The sequence below is a fragment of the Aspergillus lentulus genome, assembly GCF_001445615.1.
Source record: "Aspergillus lentulus DNA, contig: Alt16, strain: IFM 54703, whole genome shotgun sequence".
Taxonomy (NCBI): Eukaryota; Fungi; Ascomycota; class Eurotiomycetes; order Eurotiales; family Aspergillaceae; genus Aspergillus; species Aspergillus lentulus.
This window is the reverse complement of record NW_028322113.1, coordinates 2,037,518-2,061,913: the sequence shown is the minus strand read 5'-3', so window position 1 is coordinate 2,061,913 and position 24,396 is coordinate 2,037,518. Positions and strand designations below refer to the sequence as shown.

General features: G+C 50.6%; 8 protein-coding genes across 8 annotated transcripts; 3 read left to right on the top strand and 5 right to left on the bottom strand.

Moving 5' to 3' along the window:
- Positions 1-962: 962 nt before the first annotated feature.
- On the top strand, positions 963-4,310 carry kin1 (putative serine/threonine protein kinase Kin1; the record flags this gene model as incomplete). Its single annotated transcript, XM_033556053.2, has 3 exons — positions 963-1,583; positions 1,636-2,263; positions 2,341-4,310. The coding sequence occupies 3 exons, from the start codon at positions 963-965 to the stop codon at positions 4,308-4,310; spliced, it is 3,219 nt and encodes a 1,072-aa protein (XP_033411944.2).
- A 1,475-nt stretch (positions 4,311-5,785) lies between these two features.
- Positions 5,786-7,705, top strand: clrD (histone-lysine N-methyltransferase, H3 lysine-9 specific; the record flags this gene model as incomplete). The annotated part of the gene is made up of 3 exons (XM_089600373.1): positions 5,786-5,842; positions 6,321-7,206; positions 7,254-7,705. 3 exons carry the CDS (start codon positions 5,786-5,788, stop codon positions 7,703-7,705), a joined length of 1,395 nt encoding a protein of 464 aa, XP_089455266.1.
- A 503-nt stretch (positions 7,706-8,208) lies between these two features.
- Positions 8,209-8,754, bottom strand: ALT_8145 (uncharacterized protein; the record flags this gene model as incomplete). The annotated part of the gene is made up of 1 exon (XM_033556051.2): positions 8,209-8,754. The coding sequence occupies one exon, from the start codon at positions 8,752-8,754 to the stop codon at positions 8,209-8,211; it is 546 nt and encodes a 181-aa protein (XP_033411942.2).
- A 1,477-nt stretch (positions 8,755-10,231) lies between these two features.
- cch1 (calcium channel protein CCH1) lies at positions 10,232-16,820 on the bottom strand (the record flags this gene model as incomplete). The annotated part of the gene is made up of 5 exons (XM_033556050.2): positions 10,232-11,179; positions 11,230-11,993; positions 12,050-12,713; positions 12,772-15,138; positions 15,189-16,820. 5 exons carry the CDS (start codon positions 16,818-16,820, stop codon positions 10,232-10,234), a joined length of 6,375 nt encoding a protein of 2,124 aa, XP_033411941.2.
- Positions 16,821-17,845: 1,025 nt separating this feature from the next.
- On the bottom strand, positions 17,846-19,244 carry ALT_8143 (26S proteasome regulatory subunit RPN13 family protein; the record flags this gene model as incomplete). Its single annotated transcript, XM_033556049.2, has 3 exons — positions 17,846-18,392; positions 18,511-19,076; positions 19,194-19,244. 3 exons carry the CDS (start codon positions 19,242-19,244, stop codon positions 17,846-17,848), a joined length of 1,164 nt encoding a protein of 387 aa, XP_033411940.2.
- A 429-nt stretch (positions 19,245-19,673) lies between these two features.
- On the top strand, positions 19,674-20,617 carry ALT_8142 (60S ribosomal protein eL6; the record flags this gene model as incomplete). Its single annotated transcript, XM_033556048.1, has 3 exons — positions 19,674-19,787; positions 20,027-20,362; positions 20,465-20,617. 3 exons carry the CDS (start codon positions 19,674-19,676, stop codon positions 20,615-20,617), a joined length of 603 nt encoding a protein of 200 aa, XP_033411939.1.
- A 728-nt stretch (positions 20,618-21,345) lies between these two features.
- On the bottom strand, positions 21,346-22,455 carry ALT_8141 (sterol desaturase family protein; the record flags this gene model as incomplete). The annotated part of the gene is made up of 2 exons (XM_033556047.2): positions 21,346-21,903; positions 21,976-22,455. The coding sequence occupies 2 exons, from the start codon at positions 22,453-22,455 to the stop codon at positions 21,346-21,348; spliced, it is 1,038 nt and encodes a 345-aa protein (XP_033411938.1).
- An 825-nt stretch (positions 22,456-23,280) lies between these two features.
- Positions 23,281-24,395, bottom strand: ksrA (3-dehydrosphinganine reductase; the record flags this gene model as incomplete). The annotated part of the gene is made up of 3 exons (XM_033556046.2): positions 23,281-24,111; positions 24,165-24,296; positions 24,354-24,395. 3 exons carry the CDS (start codon positions 24,393-24,395, stop codon positions 23,281-23,283), a joined length of 1,005 nt encoding a protein of 334 aa, XP_033411937.2.
- Position 24,396: the final 1 nt, after the last annotated feature.

Here is a 24,396-nt window from a genome sequence, read left to right as displayed (position 1 = left end):
CAGTTCTGATTCGATCCCCCGGATATGAGTGCGCCAATTGCACGTGTGATAGACAGTGGGTTTTACTTGAAAAGGGTTGACGGAGGAGGGATGGCTGTGGCCCCTGCTAGTTCTTGTAGGCCGTAGCAAGCAATCCCAGTGACGGTCAGAGTTCTTCGCACACCGAGAAGATCGAGGTCATTGCGATTGCCCAGCTGCATATCTCTCCAGTGTCCATCGAAAAGTGGACTCTGAAACAAGTCTGTCCAGTGAGTCTCAGTCATTTGCCCCTGCATGCTGTAGATAGACCCAGCTATGACATGGACGATGGTGATAGTCCATGCCACCGGCCAGGGATGATTGAAATAATAACCGAGAGAAGCACCGGATATTCAGAGAGAGCAGATTAATGATATTAGAGAGGTAGAGCTGCGAAAAATTAATTAATCAAATGATCGTAATAATAATAACAACAACCCAGTTGTGGTAAAGACGTGACAAACTTATTCCCTCATCTGGTTGCGGGCCCCCTGGGGCCTTAACCGACTGCTGTTATTTTTATTAGTGTTTGGTCTGCTTCTTCTCCGCAGCCGCATCCATCACCATTCATTCTCTCAAGCTTCGTTCCCCCATCATTTTCTCCCTCACCTTGTTGCGATTTTCTGTCCTTGTCCGTCCAATATCAGCCTTCACTCATTTTACTGTTTCAACCTCTACATCAAGGGTCGTACATGGGGTCATTTCGACTTGTCTGCTGGATGTCTCGACGCTGGCTGCCGCTTCCTTGAGCGCTCGTCAGCAAACGCCAAACACCCCCCCGCTCCCCGACCGGTCCAGATTGAAGTACTGAGGCCGTCCACTTGGGCTTCCCCTCTCTCCCTTTTCCCTTCCCACGATCTTCTTGCATTTTCATCCTTGACATTGCTGGACTTGTCAAAGCAAGTCTTGTTGGTTGAGGCCTAATTTTCGAGATCTCTATCGTGATGTCTACCAGTATTCCTGCGCCAACGTCGCCAACGGTCGTCCGCAGCCATTCCACGTCCTCTCGGCCTCACGCCCATCGCCCTCCTGCTTCTGATTTACCACATCGAACTCGAAGTGTCGCAGTCAGACCGTCCACCTCTTCACACTCCTACCAATCCAATCACAGTAATCACAGTTACTCCAAATCCCAGTCCCATGACCGGCGTCCTCCGTCGAACCAGGCTGCTTTTGATAACATAGCCCGTCGGGATTTCGAGGGTTCACGGGGCACCCATTCCAGCTCTTCCCGCCGAGACCACTCCAAGGAGCGCTCTAGGGAGCGTCCGACTTCTGCTCACCGTACCGATTCATCGCCCAACAAACACCGGAGAAATTTATCGGTGCAAAGCCACCAGCGGGACAGTATAGATATGGCTTCAGCAGGCCCCGTCGTGACGGAGCCAGTGCCCGCTCCCGCGCAGGCGGCTTCTGGCTCTCATTTACATCCTAGTTCATCTGTGCAGCCCAAGCGTCGCACAACGATTACCACTCCGTCCGGCCAGTGGGCCCTTGGAAAGACCATCGGCGCGGGAAGTATGGGCAAAGTGAAGCTCGCGAAGAATATGGAAACGGGCGAACAGGTATTTCGAACGGAAGCAACAGATCTGACCTTAACACTAATGGCAATCGCAGGTCGCTGTAAAAATAGTACCGAGACAATCGGCCGATGAACACCGCAGCTCGCGCGACACCGAGAGAGCAGACCGCTCGAAGGAGATCCGAACCGCCCGTGAGGCTGCGATTGTGAGTCTTGTGAACCACCCATACATCTGTGGCATGCGCGATGTGGTGCGAACCACGTATCATTGGTATATGCTCTTTGAATACGTCAACGGGGGCCAGATGCTCGACTACATCATCTCACACGGTAAATTGAAAGAGAAGCAAGCGCGGAAATTTGCGCGACAGATCGCGAGTGCGTTGGATTACTGTCATCGCAATAGTATCGTGCATCGAGACCTCAAGATTGAAAATATTCTGATCAGCAAGACCGGCGATATCAAGATCATCGATTTTGGTCTGAGCAATCTTTTCTCCCCTAGAAGCCTTCTCAAAACATTCTGCGGAAGTCTTTACTTTGCCGCACCGGAATTGCTGCAGGCGAGACAATATACGGGGCCAGAGGTGGATGTGTGGAGTTTCGGCATCGTCCTTTACGTCTTGGTCTGCGGGAAAGTACCATTTGACGACCAAAGCATGCCGCAACTTCATGCAAAGATTAAGAAGGGCCACGTAGAATATCCGCAAGGACTCAGTGCAGGTTAGTAAATCTTACCTCTCTGCTTTTGTATGGGACCGGCTTGTATCAGAAAATGAGTGTCTGACCGCAACTGCTAGAATGCCGCCATATCATCTCGCGTATGCTGGTTACGGACCCCAAGCAGCGTGCAAGTCTTGCAGAGATCATGAACCATCCGTGGATGAACAAGGGGTTCAGTGGGCCGCCCGAGAATTATCTCCCAGCCCGTGAACCTATACAACTTCCTCTAGATCCCGAGGTTGTTGAGAAGATGACGGGCTTCGATTTCGGGCCGCCAGAATATATCACCGCGCAACTCACCAAGATCATAGAGTCGGAAGATTACCAACACGCCGTGAGAACGAGCATTCGCGAGCAACCTCTTCAAGTTCATAGCGAGAAGAAGCGTGGCATGTTTGACTTCTACAAACGGCGGAATTCCGCCAGTAGAGACACGCTCTCGGCTCCTTCGGTCGAGGCTGTTCAGCTGGGGAACGATCCTCTGAATGCATACAGTCCCCTGCTCTCGGTATACTACCTAGTTAAGGAGAAGCTTGATCGAGAGAGGGCCGAAATCAACCCCGGCGCTCTCGGCATCCCGCATTCTGCCGGTGAAAACGTGCTCAGGATGCCAGACTTACCAGCTCCCGAGGCGGCGCACACCAATCAGTATCAACTACCTGGCGAAAAAGATACGGGGAGAAGATCTCGCCCTCGCGCGAGAACTCACGGCGATGATGATCTTAATGATGGCATCAAGGACCTTCGTCTTGCACCGCAAGCAGGGCAGGCAGCACCTATTCCTGCTGTTCCGCCTGAGACTCCCGTGAAAAAGGAGAGCACCGCAGCGGGCATACTCAGACGATTCAGTACGCGCAGGGTCAAGGATCGCAGCCGCGATGCCGAGCGCGAGCGCATCACCAGTCCTCAAGCGCCATCGCTAAGTGTCCAGCCTCCCGCCGATTCGGCTTCCCCACTTTCGAGAGGGTTCAGCATGCGGAGAAGCAGGCGTGCAGACCCAGCACCGTCCGATATCCCCGGTGGAGGCAGCCTGCCGCAACAACAAGATCTTCTCAAGGCCCCAGGACCCGCCGAGCCGGCCTCGCGGTCCAACAAGTTCTTGGAGAGATCTACAAGTGTCAATTCGGCTGACTATCGTCCTCGGAGAGCTGCACGGAGGAATGACCCTGATGTGTCGGATACTGCTCCCGACCGCCAACCGCCACAGACCAGTGGCTCTGACTACTCGAGTCTGGGTGGGCAGAAGGTGGAGACCTCTGCGAAAGAAGTGAAACAGCCCGGTCGCACACATGCCACGCGCACCATGTCTCTTGGCCACGCTCGTCGCGAAAGCATTCAAGCTCGCCGAGCGAGGCGAGACGCGGCAAGAGAAGCTAATGTGCCCGAGGAGACAGATGCAGATATATCCGGTGCAGGAAATGCTTTGGAGAGCGCGAACGAGGGAGAGGACCTCTCCAAGCCAGTATATCTCAAGGGTCTCTTCAGTGTCTCGACAACCAGTAGCAAGCCGCTGCCTGTGATTCGGGCCGACATCATTCGCGTTCTGAAGCAGCTTTCTGTGGACTATGTCGAGATCAAGGGAGGCTTCAGTTGTCGTCACGCCCCCAGTATTGAACTTGATAAAGTAGTGGATGTCGGGCCCCCGAGCCCTGATCGATCTGGCCAAGTGTCTAACCACAGGCGCCGTATCAGCTTTGGAGGGTTGCTGAACCACGATGACAGCAAGGAGGACCCCCGATCAGCGCATACGCCTCGATCTCAACGTCGAACTCGGGCGCCTGATCGGAGTTTTGTCAGCAATTCCGAGGGATCAGACGAATATGTGGCTCCTCGTGACAGCAATGCACCCGCGGGAGAGCGTGTCATGGGCGAAACCACGACGAGAGTCCAGAGTGACACGGGAGAGAATCTGGTTCTGCGGTTCGAGATCCTCATTGTCAAGGTGCCGCTGTTTTCATTGCACGGTATTCAGTTCAAGAAGGTCTCGGGAGGTATGTGGCAATACCGTGAGATGGCGAAGAAGATTTTGGATGCTTTGAGACTCTGATTGTCTTGGTTACGTTCTGCAATGCCAGGGCAGAAGCCTGATTATGTCTGGGTTTATTCAGCGTGGAACATGAAGCATTTATGCAAGCATTGTAATTTTCCCTCTTCTTCTTCCACCTGTTTCATTGCTTTGACACCCTTATCACTTGTTTATTCTTGATTACGCCTAGGCCTGCTTTCACATTGAGCTGGCTCAGTCTGCATCTTCTTGTTGTCATGATGTACAATAGAGCTGAACAGGATGCATCATCGATTACTGGAATTAGCTTTCCCCTTTTCATGTGACTATTGATCATGATTTTGTACATCAACTTCTATGTCATGTATTTCCTCTGTCTAACTCCCAATTAGCCCATATATTATCGTCAATAATGTAATTTCACCATCAATGTGTTTCTGAGAGAGAATAGAGAGCTACAAGAACTCCAAGAAATTTTCGTGCGTAGGGAACATATTGGATCAAGCGCGCTTTATGTGTGAACGTGTGTATAGTTACCCGGCGGTGTTGTAAGGGTGGTGTTGTAGACTTGTAGTGGATCTAGGCCTTACCGGGGCCTCAATTGCTTAGCAGACCGGCTTAAAACTCAGGGATTGTCGGGGCTCTAAATAGGCTACCCTCGGTAGCTCCGCACCTCGTAAGGCTCTCAGCACCGCAGCTGTCAACTAGTTATGGTAAGGGCAAGCCTGCTTAGTCACAGACCCAGGGATATCAATGCCAAGAAATCCATCCATATCAAACTGATCAACTTGACCAAGTTTCTATGGGAAACTTGCAATGGCAATTACTCCATCACCAATGCTCGAAATTGAATTTTCAGAGAAGATTTCTGAATCAGCGCTATTAGATTTATATTACTATCTAATTTTCATGTAATTATTCCAATGTGATGTTTTCGTTCGGTCAGGAACCTGCTCTGGGGTTTTGATGGGGTAAAAAGGGTAGAAAGCTGCTTTGTCCGGTTCCCGCAAGCTTATTTTGGGTTTGACTCAAAAGGCAACTTGACAGGACTGTTATCTGCCGGTTCTCGATACATAACAAGATATTTTGAGTTAATTGAGGATATTAAAGCAGTTTCGGAGACTTAAATTGTTTTTTTTGATCTGAAAGATCAAAAAATGTCTATATCTTGAGTTTACCACCTATGTGACTCTCAATCAACATCTATAGCTATCTAGCATAATCTGATAGAAATAGATGACTAAGCTAGCCAGATAGACATGACTAACCCAAAATAGCAATGACTAACCCCCAACAGGCATAGATTATTCACTTACCCACACTATCACCGCTAATCAGCTTTTCCTGGAGTCTCACTACCTCGTCATGTTGTTTCTCCCTCCTTCACCTCTTGCATATACAGCTAGGAGGATCGCCTATCCTGCTACATCATTGATTTTTCCCTTTTCTGGTGTGTCTCCATTGCAGACTGCAGGCAGTTAGCACTTGGAGGGGGTTTCCCGCCCGCTTCACCTCCAATGACGGTCATCGACTTGACCCTGGACTCTGATTCGGAGGATCAGAGGAGACTCGCCGTAAGTGTCATGTCAACCTCCGCAAATCCGCGTTCCGCGTCCCTTTGGCCGCCTTCTTAGCAGGCTATTCCACTATTGAAAAGTGTTACTGTTCTCTGCCTGGTTGCAGACCCCTGAGCTACGCATTGAATATAATGTGCTATGCATGCTTTTGGGAGTCTTACTGTTAATTCTAACCTGTTTTTTGTGTGTTTATTTAAACCGGAAAACCTTGAGGCTGACAGGAGCCTTAATGTGGATGTTGTGTTGTGTTGGGTTTCTTTGTTCCATGCCATCACCAGATTTATTGGGCGTCGCGTCTCGTGACCAGTTAGCTGATGTAGTGGTATAGGCACAAAGAGAAAGTCAGAAACAGACACAGCAGAGCCCGAGAACCACTTTCTTTTCGAATCTAACACATCGCACGCCATCTTCGTCAATTCCCTTGAAAAGAAAGTCGGTCAGGAGTTCTGACAGCCATTCTCTTGCTGTGCCTAAGGCCAATCACTTGAGCAACAATAACATACACCATACTGGCAACAGTCTGGGTCTTGGCAACCACAGCAACCCTACCACCTCTAACAGCAATACTTCCAACAAAGCCGTCACTAATGCTAATACCTCCAACTCTCATCATGTATTCATTCCAAAGGTTCAGAATCCGTCTACACCAAGTCCAAGTCCAAGTTCTCAGCAGGAGGCAATTGGTGTCGTTATTCCTTCTCCGTCCAGGCAGCTGAGAAAGGAGATTGAGAAATCAGCTTGGGTCAAAGCGCCCCCTGTAACGCCAGAGAAGATTGCACTATCGACCGAGTATTATCCGATTGCTCATGAAAACCGTGCTCGCAAAGGCGCATACCCTAGCGCACGAAAGGTCAAGCGTTCTGAGATTCCCTTTAGCATTGGAACACCGGGCCCCATTCTAGCAGATAGAATCCCTGTACAACGCCAACTGCACGAGACTTTACGGCGGAAGTTGTCAAAGATCAATGGGCCCCCCGTGACATTTGCGCCGGGCGAGGAAGGCCTGCTGGCAGACTTTGCGTCCAACTTCGAGTTCGTCAATGCCTATATCCTCCGCAAAGGTGTCTCACATATCCCGGCGGACTTCATCGCGGGCTGTGACTGCAAGAAGATCTGTGATCCTGCGCGGTGCGGCTGCCTCGAGCAGGATGAAGAGTCGAAAGAGATCATTGTGCCGTATCAGCGCGCGCAAGACAACGCACGGCTCCTAGTCCTGACCCCGGAGTTCCTGAAACGCACAGATATCATCATTGAATGCAGCTCCAAATGTACCTGTGACGAGCAGAAATGCTGGAATCGGGTCGTGCAGCATGGTCGTACCATCCGTCTGGAGATCTTTCACACCGGCAATCGCGGCTTCGGTAAGTTGTACAAAGCCATCAACGCAAAAGAGTGCTAATGAGGCCAGGCCTCCGTTCTCCAGACTGGATTCGCGCGGGCCAGTTCATCGACTGCTATCTCGGCGAAGTCATCACCAAACAGGAAGCCGACGTGCGCGAGGAGGTGGCCACCTCGCAGCACGGCCACTCCTATCTCTTCGAGCTAGACTTCTTCCACGACGACGACGAGATCTACGTCGTGGACGGACAAAAGTTCGGCTCTCCCACGCGTTTTATGAACCATTCATGCAACCCAAACTGCAAGTTGTTCCCCGTCACCCGGACCTACGGTGACAAACGGCTGTACGACCTGGCCTTCTTCTCGCTGCACAATATCCCCCCCAACACCGAGCTGACATTCGACTACAACCCCAACTGGGAGGAAGGGAAAAAGGTCGATCCCAACGCGGTGCGCTGTCTCTGCGGGGAGAAGAACTGCCGCGGTCAGCTCTGGCCGAACCAGCGCAAGGGCACCAAATGATTGTCTTTTTTTTTTTTTTTTTTGAAATCTGCATAGCATGGCATGACATGGCGCTGCACCGCTGTATTTGAGCGATTTCATTTAAGCAAAGGGCTGAACTGGCTTGTTTACCCTGTTGGCGATCTGTTGGCGCGGTTTACGGAGTTTGTTTGATTTCACACTCATGTTTGATTATACCCAAGCGGCCACTTCTTTTTTTTTCCAATGTGCCATGGATTTAAGGGCATATCCCACATGTACAATATCCGGAGAATACGTACATTTCTTCCTAGTGAAAACAAGCACAGCAGAAAGCAGTATTGTAGAAACAGCTCGAGCCATGATATGTCCAGCGTACCAGCATCGCAAACAAACAAAACAACCACCCAATCCAGCGCTAAACCCATTCATTCAACCTGCTAAACGCCAAAGATCAATCCATAACGCAGACCAGACCCGAACCAGACCAAACTCCACCCGCGAGACGGGATGACGAAACGAACAGCATAACCAGCGAAAGCGGCTTAATCCCTCCCCTCCATAACTTCAAAAATACCGCCCATCACAAACCGCGGCCGAACGAACCCGACCCCCCTCTGAGAATCAAACGGGTGATTGTGAAGCTGACTCTGCAAAGACGACCTCCCCCGAACAGCCTCAAACCCCTGCGGAAACGTAGACGACGCAAAGATACTCCCGTCCATGGGCAGCCGGTAATCGACCGGATCAACAGGCCTCGGCTCCATGAGATCCAGTCCCTGGCGCTCGATAGCGTCGCCGTCGCAGCGGGTGCGCTCCGCGCTGAGCGCCAGGTCGACTTTTGAGGGGCGCCGGCGGAGGAAGAGCGCGGAGAGGCGGAGGGGGCTTGTACTCCTGCTTCTGTTTGCGCTTATGCTTCCGGTGCTGCTGGGGCTGGCGCCGCGGTGGTGGGGGTGGAAGAGGCGGAAGCTGAATGGGGAGGAGGCCGATGGGGACGCGGAGGAGGCGGGGGATGTAGTTGTAGAGGTGGGGAGGCGGTTGTTGGGCGAAGGCGATGGGAATGAGGTGGTGAGGGAGAGATTGGGGTACATTTTTGCGGTTTTCTCTCTTGGTATCTCTTTGGATGATGTCTTAGTGTAGGTAGGTAGATGTTGAAGTATGTTGAAGTACGTCGGCGATGACGATGATGAAGTGAGGTGTGGTTTGAGTGTTGCTGCTGACTTGTGTTGATGTTTCACAGCTGTCCAGGAGCTGCCTGATATGTGTTGTTGATGTGTTGATGTATGTATGAGTTGGCAGATATCAGAATCACGAATCGTCTTCTATTGCTGTTTGGCAATAGAGAGAGATAGAATCATCAATAGACGTGGGCTAGAAAAGATCAGTAAGTATATCACCAACACAAAGATGGAACACAGTAAAGTCGAAAAAGACAAGACGAGAAAGGCAGACGCAAATAAATTAAACCTGAAAGAACGAAAGATGAAACAAGCAAACTGACATGTCATCCGTAGCGACTCCGTACAGCTTAGAATGAAACTGTCTCATCCAGAAAATTAAAGTATAGAGAACCACATGAAAGCAGACTCACCGACACTTTTATAGATCGACAACAGTGTTTAACCGAACCAAAATCAACTCGGTCGCAGGGAGATTAAGAGGAGCAGGAGAGAAAGAAAGGTTGACCACGATGTACGGAGAAAACCTTGAGAAAAAGAGAATGAATATGGAATCTTCAAGATGGAAATGATTGACTACCAAGAGAAGTCGATAGCATACACATAGATACTAGATAGAGGTGGCTCTGCAAGGATGCTCTCGACTAGCGACGCGCCAGGGGGGAAGTTTATACTTGAATGAACTCAAGACGAATGCAGCAGTTGCGAAAACACAATGATACATACTGTTGAGAACAAAAGCGATTCATATTCAATTCGCTTCAAATTCATCTGAATGGGTGAATGCTATTGTTTGGAGGCTTGCTATGATGACATACGCAAACGGCGGATCGACATTCGATTGCCTCTTCTCCCGACTCTCCCTATCCGGAGTGATCTGCATCACGCGGGATAGAACAGGAAAATCCCCTCAATACTTGATCAACAATAATATCCGTTTCCGACTCATTGTCCGCGTCCGTCCATCAATGTCTCCCTTTATTGTCGTTAAAGTTTTCAACTATGCGCTCATATTCAAGCCTTCTTATTGTTGCCAGGGGCTTGTCTGGAGCATCATTCTCCTACTCACAGTCCAATCGCATCTAGAGCAGAATCCTCCGAAGAATCCGAGGTATTGAACTCCTTGATTGAGAATAATTATTGTAGTCATATATAAAAAGCTTCAATTCACCCACACGCCATGGCTATGCAATAACCCAATATCGAAACTGTCTATGTGCGAGACAAGACAAAAGGAAATGAAGAGTACAGGTCCTGGGAATGCATCACGAGAGATGGACTCCGGAGAATGAAGGCTATCTACCAACCAACCACCAAGCACAAAAAGGACATGTAGATACCACACATTCGCACATCTAAATCATCACGACATCACTCACGTCTCAATTTCTTACGGTTGACTACCGTTCGATCGACGTTGGGTGAAGCTGCGCCGGATACTCTCGCCCCAGGCGGAATCATCCAACGACTGCATCACGTCCTGTACATTCATCGCACTGTTCTCTCGCGAATGATTGGATCCCGCGGAACTAATGGGCAGGTCAGGCCCGGCGTCGTAGGACGAGAGGGTATGCGACCGTTCACGGCCTCCTGGAGCCAGCGACGGACTGATGCTCGACCACTCGGTCGGTGAGCTGACATTGGACATACGCCCGGGCAAGTTGGTGTCCAGCCGGGGCAGTTGCCGTGATGATGTCGGGCTGGATGGGCCTCGCGTCGGCGAGATCGGTGACAGCATCGGTTGCGCGTCCTCGGCTCCACTCATAACGGCATCCTGGGCCCCCAGGCTGACTCCAACGTCCTCTGCCGCTGTCCCGGACTCGTCTTGATAACCATCGTCCACAAAGATCTCCGGGACAGTGAACTGTGGTACTTCGGTCATTCGTGATGATTTCTTGGCATTGACCTTGCGGCGGAATTCCCGCGACCAATACAGTGTATCAAAGAAGCCGATCACCGTGTTTCGGCGCACAGCCTCCTCTACTCGCTGCAGACGCGCACGACGACGAAGGAATTCCTCTAATCTCAAGCTCTTGCTGTCGCTGATGACATTGTAATGAGCCAAGATCATCAGAATTGAGTGGAAGGAGATACCGCGCACTGGGTCCGCGGATACCAGCACCTCTTCGTAAAATCGATTTAGCCGTTGTCGTCGCTTCCGAACCGTCTCAACTGGGATCTGCCGCAGAATCCGGGACAGTTTGTCGAGGTCCAGCCCTTCAACCACTCTTCTATGGGCAATGAGTGAGTCCCTTTTATCTACCCGACACTTCTCTAGAATCCGCCCGATCGTGAACTCATCGTCATAGATCCGCATGGCGAAGTCGCCCGAGAGTTCCTTATCGAGTTAGTTACTTTGCTAATGCTTGTTTCAAGGAGAAAACTTACGCCAAGCAGACGGGGAAATTGTTCCTTGGTGATATAGCCCGTCCCGTCAGGATCGAAGGTCGCCCAGGCCTGCTTGAAGCGGCGAATTTCTTCACGACTGATTGCGTAGAGCCCACTGCTCCGTTGATACACATAGGAAAAGCTTTCGAAGATCAACGAGACAAACAGAGACACAAAGATATACATGCTGATGATGTTCCACGAAATGAAAAGTGGCCGAGCCCAGGCGGCGCTGCCGCAGTCGTCATTGAAGAAGTCGCTGTCGTAGGTGCAAAAGGGCGGCACCATCGTCGCAAAATCTTCCATCAGTTGGTTCCATCCCTCCCCGCAACTCATTCGAAAAAGAAGAATGAGTGCCCTCGGAATGTCTCGGAAATTGATATTGTTATTCTCATTCTCACCGAACTTTGTGAGACCGAAGGCTTGGTTCAGGGCTATCGCATAGACAAGGAAAAGGACAAACCATGTAGCGAGTAAGTTCCCGATAGCCGTCAAACTGGCTGCAGCGGTCTTGAAAAGCTGATCCAACTGATTGTTTCGCGGAATCAGCAGGAGGGTGATAGACACAAGAAAAAGCTTGTTTAGCTCCACAGTGACCTGATTCCTCAGCAGATAGTTGAGAATAGTCGTAATGAAGGTACCAGGGACGGCAATTAGCGAGTAGAGATCCCAGGAACTCCTACTGAACCGGTGCCAGCCCAGTCCAAGGAGTCGGATGAGGACATTTGCAATATAGAAGAAGGTGAAAGCGAAGAATAATGCCTCTGTGAATTTGTAAGTCAGCACATATGGAAACTAAGGTAGGAGGGGCCAGACTTACGCCTTATCAACTCCCACAAATGAGGTTCCGGATAGAATTCCAACACAAGCAAGAGGAGATGGAGGACAAGAATGATAGTCACGCACCGTGCCCATCGACCATGTTTTTTGACGGCAATACGATAGCACCATAACTTCCATTTACTGCTCTTGCGGTCGAGCGAGCGTTTCGACGGAGAGATTTGTCTCAAAAGCTTCCTCAACTCAAGCCAAGATCGTTGTTCAGCAGTTAAAAAGGCGACACCCGTCTGCTCAGTGTAGTTTCGCATGAACACAGACACGAACAGTGTCAGGACGAAGACGGCACCGAGCAAATTGAACACAATGAAGAAGAGGCCGTTGGCTGGCGCTGCAAATGACTGTGGCTGCATGTCCTTCCCTGTGATACTCATAGCGCTGTTTTGCACATCAATCCAGCCCTCCTGGGAGACAATCTGGAAAAGGATGAACAGAGCATGCCCAAAATTGTCAAAGTCGTAGAAAGGATTTGATGCGACACGCGGTGCTAAGACCTCCCAGTTGTAGGGTGAGCTTAAGTATTCATTGATGCACTGGTCTAGACTGCCAACTATACTTCCGTCATTGCATTGGACCATTTGTCCGTTGTAAAGGGTGACGCCGTAGATGGCAAACGGTATCAGAAAGCTGACCGAGACCAGCGCAGCCTAGAAAATGATTAGTATGAGTCTTGCCCCGGACCACGAAGGGGAGCCCAAGACTTACAGCGATGACTTTCCATCCACCCACGATGATAACTGAATGGAAGGTGTCCTTGGCACTGTCACTGACGTTCAATAAACGCAGGGCCCTCAAGGCTTTGAAAGCCCCAATAGCTCTAGAGACACCCCAGTCCCTGAACAGTGAGCTGCCCACATTGATCCAAAGAGTGATCAAGACAATTCCATCGATGAATCCCCATGATCCACGAAAGTATGCATTTGGTGTCCAGAAGAAACCGTCCGCAATGACTTTAATGAGTGCTTCTATTGTGAACAGGATTGCGAAGCCCGTATCGGTGTAAACATACCACGGCATAGCCTCGCCATGCCACTGCACTTGATAATTGCGCTGATAGATCGGAGTGGTGATGCACGCGATCAGGACCATGGCAACAATCGCAGCGTAGACAAAAGCTGAAAATGTATACCAGACCGGCTTGTAGGGATCCACTCCTTCGACGCGTTGATGCCCGCGACCCGGTCCGACGATCCGTTGACAGAGTCTCCGAACCGGGTTGTCAGGCGCGAAGATGAACAGCGACTTGTTGTAATTCGGGTGTCTCATCAAATACTCTCGCTGTGCTCGTTTCCGCTGCTCAGCGGCAGAAACCACCTCCTTGGCCATTTCCTTCGGATCTAGCTCTTCGTATGCTCTAGAGAATTTCAGTTTGGAATAGAAGGGATTCGGCTCCCTGCGCAAAACAGACGTGGTGATGGACGTCCACCACCGCGAGAACACGCCAGGGCGGACGGTCTCAGCCGTCGTGGCCGCTGCAGTCTCTAAAGGCACGCTGTCCCCTCGACGACTTTCCGTAGGCGCTTCTTGCTCATCAAGGAATTCCCGCACAACGGCATCTTTCAGTAGCATTTCTAGGGCCGCTGGTCCATGATCAAGAGGATCCCTGTAGCGGTTGGAGTCTCTGCCCAGCATGAGGATCTTCGACAAAGATAGGTTCCCCTGAGAATTACCGCTGACCTGTTTCTGCTCCAGGAATGCCCTGACCTGCTGCAAGCGTTTCTCGTCTTCAGAGACGTCGAAGCTCTCCTGGATGACAGCAATGAACATGTTGAGAACGATGAAGTTCGCCACGATGAACCATAAGATAATGAAGACGGCGGAAATCCAGGCAGTGTTGAACGGGTACGTAAATGTGGTTGCGTCGTATAACATGGTAGTCCAATTTTCGCTGGACAAAATCTGATACATGCCGAGGAATGAATTATATATATCAGCGAAGTTGATATCGATTTCGTCACCACCATTGTTCTCTGCGGGTATCTGGCCGCGAAAAAGCTGGGTTGCGAAAATGGACGCAAGGAACGTAATAAGAAACACGAACATGATCAGGTTCAACAGACCAGTCGCGTTACTAAAGACAACCATGATGAGATTCCTGGTAACCGAGAACGCTAGAACCACTCGGTATACTCGGAGAATCTGAAAGAGAGTGAGAACATCATACGGACGCCCCGAATGCTTGATCGCTGGTATCTGGATGACGCAGGTAATGAGCGCGAGTCCTAGATCAACCCAGTTCCGGCGACTTCGGTGGAATCTGCGCCAATCGGATGCAAAGCGTATGATGATTTCAAAAAGAAGGATGATCGTGACAAAGACTTCGACAACATTGATAAGATTGGCTCGATCCTCCTCCATCGTCGAGCTTCTCATAGCCTGCACAACGAGATCGAGAATGATGATGCCAATCCAGAGCCATTCCGTCTTGTCATAGAGGCGTTTGAAACTACTAGTTTTGCGGGTAGATGTGTTCTCTGTATCAACAGTGTCAAGTTTCTGAACAGCGAAGGCGCTTCGCTTGCTCTCTTCTCTGATGACTTGGAATGAGTGCGTAATCACTGCAACCAGCAGATTGACCAACCACAGACTTAAAATGACGATACCGAAAGCGAAGAAAAGAGCAGCGGCGAGATAATCACTGTCGGTAGTGTAGTATAGAAGATCTGAAAAGGTGTTTGAGCTCATGATCACAAAGACAAGCTCCAGTGAATGCAGGATATTATCGAAATTGACTGTTCCCCCATACGGATTGGTGTTTTCAACACAGATGGAGCCTTGGGGGCAGAGATACCCTTTCGCTTCCCCATCGCTCGGAGTGAGATCATTTTTTAGCCAAGGCTCTTTGGCGCCAGTAGTTGCATTGAGGTATCCACCGCAGAATTGTAGCGTACCATACGGATCGTTGAGATCAAAGTCAGTCTCATTGTCACGACCGAGCCAGCGGCAAGTGCGTCGCAAGCTCGACTTGAAGCTCTGGATCCCGACAATAGCAAACAGTAGCCAGAAGAAGCCTATAAGGAATGCAACATGAACAAGCAAGGGGGCTGCTTTCTTGAGACTTCGGAGAATGACCTGTTCTCAATCAGCTACCGGAATCAAATAGATCAGGTTCTCCAACTTACTGATGTGCCGTTGGTGAGCGCAAGAAGACGCAAGATACGAAGGCAGCTGAGCATGCGAAACACGTATAACTGCTGGCGAGTTTCGACTCCGGTGAGAGAGAGTAAGAAGGATACCCAGAATGCTACGACAGCGACGAAATCGAGACGGTTGAACGAATGACGGAGAAAAGCGCGGTGTGCGAGTCGCACGCGGCGTGGCTGCAAAGGGTCATCGATGACTTCTGGCTGCAACTGATCGAAACCGCCAGTGAAAGTGCGTATAATTGAGGCCTGCTGTGGCTCTGGAGAGCTAGAGGCTTGTTTGGAGGCAAATTGCCGTTGCGGTGCAAGGAGATTCTTCCCTTTCTCCGCGATTGCCTTTCTCAATCCCATCGATCGATCTAGGGTGCTGTATTCGGCCGGATTGATGATAAAGCCCGACACCAGGATCTTGGCTATTAGTTCCAATGTGTAAATAACAAAGATGATAAAGTAAGCATAGTCCATGGGATTGGAGCCCCAGCGCACAGATCGCGGATGGTCCCAGACAGACTTTGCGGATTCGAGAGCCAGCAATATCGTCTGAATGATGATCACAACCAGAATAAAAGGCTCCATGAAAGGATGAACTAGGACGTCACACAGCCACACCCGTATAGGGTTGTCCGGACCCAGGATTCCGAGTGCTTTGCCTCTCAGAGGATTGTTGTACATCCTCCACGCTTTGCTGGCGGAGGTTCTAGTCCGCGGTAGCTGATCATCAGACATTCCGACAGACGGCGCATCGTGTGCATATCCGCTCAAGGAGGGAAGCGACGGAGGTTCTTCGAGTCGTGCGTTCTTGTGCTGTTCCTCCCTCATAATTGCTTGTTCTATCACCTCCGGCTCATTGCTCAGGTTAACAACACGCTGCGACATCGACTTCATCATCGAACTTGCACGCTGCAAAGCAGACCCAGTGGCTGAAGGAGACAAGGAACGGGCCCGACTATCTCCAGCGCTGCTGCTCCCGCGCCGTCTCCGACCCAAACCGCTCTCAAGGTGTGGCAGATCATCACCCAAACGCGACTCTGGACGCGAATCCGAACGGAAACGGTCGCTGTGCGTGCTGCTTCGATCATCCTGTCCGCCTGAAAAGTTGTGAGAAGCTCCGCTGATGGGCTGAAGAAAGCGATGGTCAGTCAACGGGGCCGTATCCTCGTAGGTATCGGTTGGGGAAAGGTAGTGTTCAGCTTCCTGCGGCCCAAAGTCATCGAGAGGGACATTTGTCAAGTCGGAGCTAGATTCGCGGCGTCGCGCTGAAGTTGTGGTACTATGTGTCGGGTCGAAACTGAGGCCCACCGTCGACATTGCCTGAGCAAATGTCCCCGGATCCTCGATATGAAACGCATCTTCATTATCATGGCCAGCATGTTGCGGACGAGCACGCCGTGCGACTGGCGGGGGTTCAACAGGGGACTCCTCTGACACCCTCTCATAGTTATTCAAAGAGCCTCCTCTTCTCAAAGATCGCCTCGACAGAAATCTGCTTCCCACCCGACTTGTCCTAGACTGATTGCGTTCCAACGGCCCGGAAAGGTCTTGTAAGGGAATTGATTGATCTGTGGGAGCATTGTCTTCGTCGTGGCCGCGGTTGTGGCTATTCGAAGCCATCGTAGGCAGGTATAATGCGCTAGCCGAATGTAGACATTGCAGACTGCAGCTGTGGAAACCGTACCTGTGTCAATAATATCTTGCGGTTAGGGACAATTCGACAATAGAGATAAAAGAAAACGTGATGCTTTCAGCTAAGTTATTTTCTTCTGTTCAGGGACTTACTACTGTTGTTGCCTTGCCAAGTATGCGGGTATGTTGTTCTCTACCAACACTAGTTCTTCCGTACCTATCAGGCAAAACCAGCGGGAATCTACGGGCTTTTGTCAAGACGGAAAATAAGGCCAGTGCGACAGAAAAGGCAGGCTACAGTACAAATCGCCCTGAGATCGCGATATTATTGAACAACTGCGAGCAGCGGAGCTTTGCTTGGATTGCGCCAACGCGGCCAAAACTGGGGCGGTTGGCCCGTAAGCTGGCTTCTGTGTGGTTCGTTGGACCTGGTCTCACCTGCGATGGAACCTGAGACTCTGGAACCCACGCTTGTGGCTCATCCGAATTTAACTATTTTTAATTTCTCACTCTAGAAATTGGATCATTTAAGGCTAGCTACTCCATCTGCTTCTTCGTTAACTTCATGGTTCACGCACCGACGGATTTCTGTTTGACTTTGAGGTTTTTGGCGATATAGCCTAGCTCCCATGACGAATGAGCTATGAAGGGTCCAGCCCGTCTCCAGTGATCCTGTAACCAATTGGAGAAATATCGCTCTAAAACTACGGAGTATATTCTATCAATGATTGGGTTTTGCTAGTCGATGCCTTGCACGGGGTATTCTAGCTCGTCACATTCTTTGAGCGTAGTTCAGCACCTGGTCTTGCCCATACACTGCTAACAGTAAAGCTGGGAGTCCAAGTTGCTTCTTCATGTTGCAACGTGTCCAAAGGATTGATGAACCGGCAGCACCCAAGACTTTTGTTTCTCTAGTGTAAATCTTCTGTTGCGAGTGCTACGCTTCTAGGGCACGGATAGATCATGATACGAGGTAGTTACAGGAAGGTTTTTGGTACAAGACGTGCGCTCAATTAATCTGTCTCCATCTGATTCTCCTGATCCGATTCCTTAACATAGTCCCGAACGCCCCTGAGAAAAGCTTCGACAGCATCCCCGCCACCGAGAGGAACACCTCCTCTATGCATGAAACCACCATTTTCAACAGGGATCTTGAGGGCCTCGCTTATGCTTGGTAGGCCGCCATCTCTGATAGCAACAGTCAAGCTAGCAAGACTCTGCGAGAATTGAGGGGAATGAAGGACTTTCCGTAATATGCTCTTCTTTTGCGACAGGTCGAGCGAGAGCATTGCTGCTTCTACGATCTCCGGATCGGTTTCAGCAAGCGACACATCTTCGGATTCCTGCGCTAAAAGAAGGAGGGTTGGTGGTAGATAGCTTAAGAGATTGTCAACGGTCTGATCGTCCGCAGACTCTAGAAAAGGGATCGTAGATGATGGCGAAAGGAGGTCTTGTAGCGTTGTGAACGGTCTGTCGGGGTCTTGGGATTGGTTTTGGTTCCCCTGTAAGGACCTCAAGAAGCTCTGTACAACAGACGAAGGGTTCGAGTCAGCCGCCGCCCTGAGAATACCAGATCAGCTCAGAAAATTTCAATACAGCGATGGCCAAAAACCAGGAAGCAAATGTTTGTGCGGGAGCCAATGGGGACCGCAGAATAGAAGTAGGAAGATGTACCTACGCTCTTCCACCGTCAGCACCGCCCTCCCTCGCTTCCTCTCCTTCTTCTCTGATGTCTCCACCCGTAGCGTCCAGGCCGGCTCCTCCACTGCCTCCGTGGTTATGGCTTGGATTATGGTCCGCGCCCTCGACGTCCTCCATCGTTTCATCGTCGTCGCCGCCGCCAGAAGGACCACCTCTGGGAAGGTTGGCAATTGCATGCGCGACGTCGACTTCTTCACCCTGAAGCAATTCGTTGACAATTTCGCCTAGCTTGAGATCTCTGGGACTGAACCAACTAGGATCGCCCCTCTCATGCTGAGATTTTGACTGGAGCCAGAATAGATAGCGCTGCGAGCTGGAGGAGAACTTCAATACGAAGACTCGGCCGTTTGTTGGTGTGTCTTTGCCAGCTGGTTGATACGGGGTGAAGGTTCCGTCTGATGGGACCATTACGAGATCCAATTCGGGTTGGTCAGGAGGAACGGCTCTTGGACGCCAGCAAAAGTGCACCAATTCATCCTCCGAGTAGAGGTAGATGTAACCTGGAGTAGGCTTCGGCTTGACCACAGGGTTTGAACTTGAGACCTGCTCAGACAGAAGGTAGAGTTAGTAAGGGCCATAAATCAGTTGCCAGACGGAATCGTGGCCGTTGATAGACAGAGGTTCCTCTCAATCGTCGGGGTTGTAGTGGCAGTCACTCACATCAAGGTCACAGATACCAGCTTTGAACGTAATGAGTGGAGCTATAGACATGGCGAAGGTCTATGAGAATGATGAGTAAAGGTGGAGAGAATGGTAGAGCAGGAATTTGTCGGTGTATTGTGATGTTGATCGAGACGGGACGGTGTTGTTGTGATGTTGGTAAGCTCTGAAGCAGCGGGCTCCAGCAGGGTACGTCAGTTCAGGAATGATGGGGCTGAGAAAGCTTCCTTTGCATTAAAGGTTTGTATGGATGACCGGAGATCGACACCTCAGGCAGGAAACAGTGACCTTATCAGGGACTCCAAATCGGCACTAGTGCGATTCGGTTAATTGATAGGGCTCGCGTTCCCACAAACCTCAGGATTTCCGCCCGGGGCCGCAAGTAGTCAGTCACACTTCAATCCAACAACCACCCGCCGTCGACAACCACCCACCCCCTCCTACATTCTTTTCAGACCACCTTCGTCCCCGGTAGCCAATATGTCGGACTCTACTGTTGGCCAGACGAAGCAGTTTGGAAAGGGCCAGAGGACCGTTCCGGCTCAGAAGGCCCAGAAATGGTACCCCGTTGATGACGAGCCGCAGGCCAAGAAAGTCAGTACGCCCTATACAGAGAGAAATGCTTGATTGGGAGATGCGGTTTTGTTTATGAATGCGACGATTGCGCCGGTCAATGATACCGCTTTTTGTGGGTGGATCAAGGCCAGTGTCAATGTGAACATGCATTGATAAGGAAAATCGCATCTCCGGGGATATAGCTACATATCCATGACTTGAAGTGTGTCCGAGTTAAAGCGAACAAGAGTTTCTGACATGATTGTGCGTTTGAACAGGTTCGCAAGGCTATTCGTCCTACCAAGCTCCGGGAAAGCCTTCAGCCCGGTACTATTCTGATTCTCCTCGCCGGTCGCTTCCGTGGCAAGCGTGTCATCCTCCTCAAGCACCTTGACCAGGGTGTCCTCCTCGTTACCGGTCCCTTCAAGATCAACGGTGTTCCTCTCAGACGGGTGAACGCTCGCTATGTGATCGCCACTAGCAAGCGTGTGGACATCAGCAGCGTCGACCAGAGCGTCCTCGAGAAGGTCAGCGCTTCCGACTACTTCACCAAGGAGAAGAAGGCCGAGAAGAAGACCGAGGAGGCTTTCTTCAAGCAGGGAGAGAAGCCCGAGGTATGTGAATTCTGCGATCAACTGGATCCTATGTACCGTGGAGGAGGAAACTACTCAGTTGTGAATCGACTACATGTACTAATATGCGACTGTCTACAATAGAAGAAGAAGGTTGCCAGCGCTCGTGCCAGCGACCAGAAGGCCGTCGACCAGTCCATCCTGGCCTCCGTCAAGAAGGAGGCCTTCCTCGGCAGCTACCTCGCCAGCTCCTTCAGCCTCCGGAACGGCGACAAGCCCCACGAGATGAAGTGGTAAACGTGCGTGGTGGCCGCGGGTTCGGTAGTGATTGTGGAGGAAATCTTGCGCGAGGGGCGGCTTGGATTGCAAATGGGCGTCCCCACTCCCCGGGGATCGCATATCTCTTTTGCAGCGCGGGAGGAACAAGTTCATGAAATAATGTAACTCGATACGGGCTCCGTCTTTGCTTAGGATTGCGGTCAATTCGGAAAAAAACCGGTTGTCATTTCCTTGTTTCAACGAAAAGTCTCCTCCAGCGTGGCCCGATTTGCAGGACCTCTTTAAAGAAAAGCCGAAATGTCAAAGAAAAAAAAAGAATACCTTTTCCAGCTGTTACACGTGCCCTTGAAAAGACTAGGCCGGGCGTTATCGTTTTATGTTAAGTATGATACATCTCTCATTTCCAGGTTCAGGTCGAGATCCAAAATTAGGGACTGTTAGGTTCTGTTCCAACTTCCAACTTCAATCTCGTGCATATCGCCGACCCTTTACTCTATCCAGCCCACGCGACATTGGTTACAGCGGGTATCAGCCCAGAAAACCTGCGATTGCGATCTTACTACGGAGGATACTCGCTGCGAACTGTCCCGAGAACGCCGTTATATCAGTCTGTGCAGAGTAGTAGCTCATGTCATTGCATCACGAAGCTCCCAAATCCAAAATATTTAAGCGACATCGCACCCATACCATATAATCATACATCCACACAAAAAAGCCATGACCTCATGAACCCACAAACCCCAAAATTACTCATCCCTCCGCTTCCTCCGCACCCGACGGCGACTCCCATCCCTAAATCTCCTCGTAGACTCCTCCACAGCCCTCCGAATCTTCTCATCGAGATCCCCATCCTGGCTCAGGCTAGCGCTAAGCTGACTCTGCGCATCATCTACAATACTAGCCGCTCCATCCTCACCATCGCCGACAGTCGTCCCACACATCCAGTCCAGAATCCCCCAAGGCCCGAAATTCCCTTCAGCCCCACTTAGCAGATGCACATCTGTGCGACGCGCAATGCCGCCCAGGAAGAAACTCGTCGGCATCACAGAGTACCCGGAGAAGGCGAACGTCTCTTCAATGGATATTATGGACAGGTAGAGGAGGTAGGTGAGCATATGGAGGCGGAAGAGCATGGCAGGTGCGTATGTCGGGATGAAGTTGGCGAGGAGGTACGCGACGGGGTGATCATAGTGCGCAGTGAGGGGAAACGGTGCGCGTAGTGAGTGGTACCATGATTCATGGTACTTTGCGACACTATATTTCTTGGAGTGGAGGACGTAGCGATGGACAGCGTATGCCAGGATCTACAGTGTCGCAGAATGTGTCAATTTCAGACCACCTAGCTTATCCATCCAGAAGGACGAGCGATCACTCACCTCTCTCCCGAACAACCCTCGGAACAGGTCCTTGACAATCTCCCAGGGCATCGGCAGTCTCATGGACACTTTGAGAGCGCTGCGCATCCCGAGCGCCTTGGTGCGAACGACCTCAATGGCGGCTTGCGCGGCGATGCTCAAAGCAAGGTTTGCCAGCGCCCATCCCGCGACTTTGAAATCCTTCGCTCGGATTTTGCTGCGTTTGCTTCCTGCAGGAAGGCCGAGCTCGCCATGCGCCTTGATCACCACTGCTGCGGAGGGTGTCAAGATGTCAAACAGGAAGAAGAGGACCGAAGGGAGGACGTAAAAGAAGAGTCGCACGGCCACGGTACCGAACAATTCAACCCTGAGAGGAGGATGCGACAGCACAAGCGTCGACCATGTCATAAAGAAGAATAATAAGTTGAGACTTGTGCTGTACGAGGAAATCGTAGGAATGAGAAATAGTGAAAGGACTGGCAGCGAGAAAAGCGCATCCATTTTGTTCGCGTTCTGCGCTTTTAGCGTTTCGCATGAATTTCTTGAGGTGTGCCTATTTGATTTAGCAATTGCATATCCTAGGTTTGTAATTGAAGTAATTTTGTAGAATATACAATCTCCTGCCTGCAACTTGCAGAGGTGTCTGACATGACGATATTGTGGCTGGGTTCCGCAAGTAAATACTAAGTAGGGCACGTTTCGCTGGTTGCGGAGACCCCGATAAGCTTTACGTCACTGTCAGCAAATCTACAGGAATGCAGGAACATAGAACAATGCAAATGTTGTTCTTGCTGAGTTGACGACGTCTTGCTGATTGGGAAACGGGACTTCTTGAAATGAAGATAGCGGTGTGATCGTTCGAAGACCATGTTCAGGTAAGGACAACGAGTGAAAGGACGCTGTTATCTACATCAAGACTATATATATTGCTTCACCATGACGGTCTGATCATTCATTCCGGGCAGCTGTTTTTCTTAGGACACGTCGCTATAATTTTCGATTCGGTTCAATCATTCCATCAAGCTCCTTACAGATTTACGAGGTAACTAATGAGAATAGGTACTGACGTGCTTGACTTGGCTCCCGTACGTGCATTCGTTATTGATTTACAAAGTCCCAAGATGACACAAGAGTATAATTGAACAACTAAACTAGGCGATGAGCATTTGCCAAGTAGAAGAGAATAACAATAGTAATTTCATTTAATCAATTCGATGTCTGAGGCTTAAGCACAGAATCATCACAAATAACGATAAGAGACAGGACAAAATGCTCGAGGGTATCTAAGAATACACCGCACAATAGGAACATGACGATACCAAACTCCTACTTCGACTGAGATGATGGGACGCCGTTCTTCAAGCCCCAATTGAAAGCCTTCTTTCGGAGATCAGGAATTACCTGCAGGAATACCAGGTTACTGAGCCAGCTGGTCAGAGTGTCGCCAATGATCGAATTCCTAGGGCTGGCACCAAGAGCGCTCGCTTTCATCATGTGACCGACAAACATCGTAGTAATCAAATAGTCGCCTTTCTCCAAGCCTTGAATCGATGCCTTGGCGACTTCGATCGGACGCTGTGGCTTGTCGGCAGCTTCCAGTTCCTTTGTAAGTTGAGGCTTGAGTTCTTGCTCGTTGTCAAAACCGGGACTGAGAATGCCCATGGGAAAGATAGTGTGAATCTTAACATCGGCAGGTGGAGCTGCATTTCTGGATCTCGCTGCCCGAGCACCGTTGTACACCTCAATCTCTTGACTCAGAGTATCGGCCAGAGATCGAATCGCGGCCTTGGCCGGGGAATAGGGAGCGTATCCCGCAATGGAGACAAAAGCAAGAGTGGAACAGGTGAAGATAAGATGTCTCTGAGGCAACGGTACCTGCTGGCTGGGAGGAATGGGCGTGAGCCAGCTCTTGAGAGTGGCATGTGCTGTATTCGCAGCGGTCCAATATACGGTGTCCATCTGGTTTCGCAGCGTGTTGACCGGGGTTTCGACGAAGAAACCGGGCTCACAGTAGCCAGCGCAACACCAAACGACGTCTGGAGCGAGACCATGATTCCACTCAGTGACCTCGGCAATAACACGCTCGCATTCTGCGGCATCTGTCAAGTCGGCACTGATATAGTGGAATCTTTGTTTCTTGACGTCTTGGGCGGTTCCCTGCACTGATGTGAGCGCCGTAGATTGGAAGCGGAGACTGGGAGTCTGTCTACCTTAATGGCCTCCAGAGCTTCCCTGAGCTTTTGGACGGTGCGGGCCACGATAACGACGTTGGCACCTTTTTCAGCGAGCTGGCACGCCACAGCCTTGCCCATTCCATCGGAACCACCAGTGACAACGATAGTCTGCAGAGAAATGTTCAGCATGCCGCATCGTCTATAAGGAGAGTCCCCCCAACGTACCCGACCCTCAACGGGGAAATGGTTTCTTCGAAAGCCGAACATT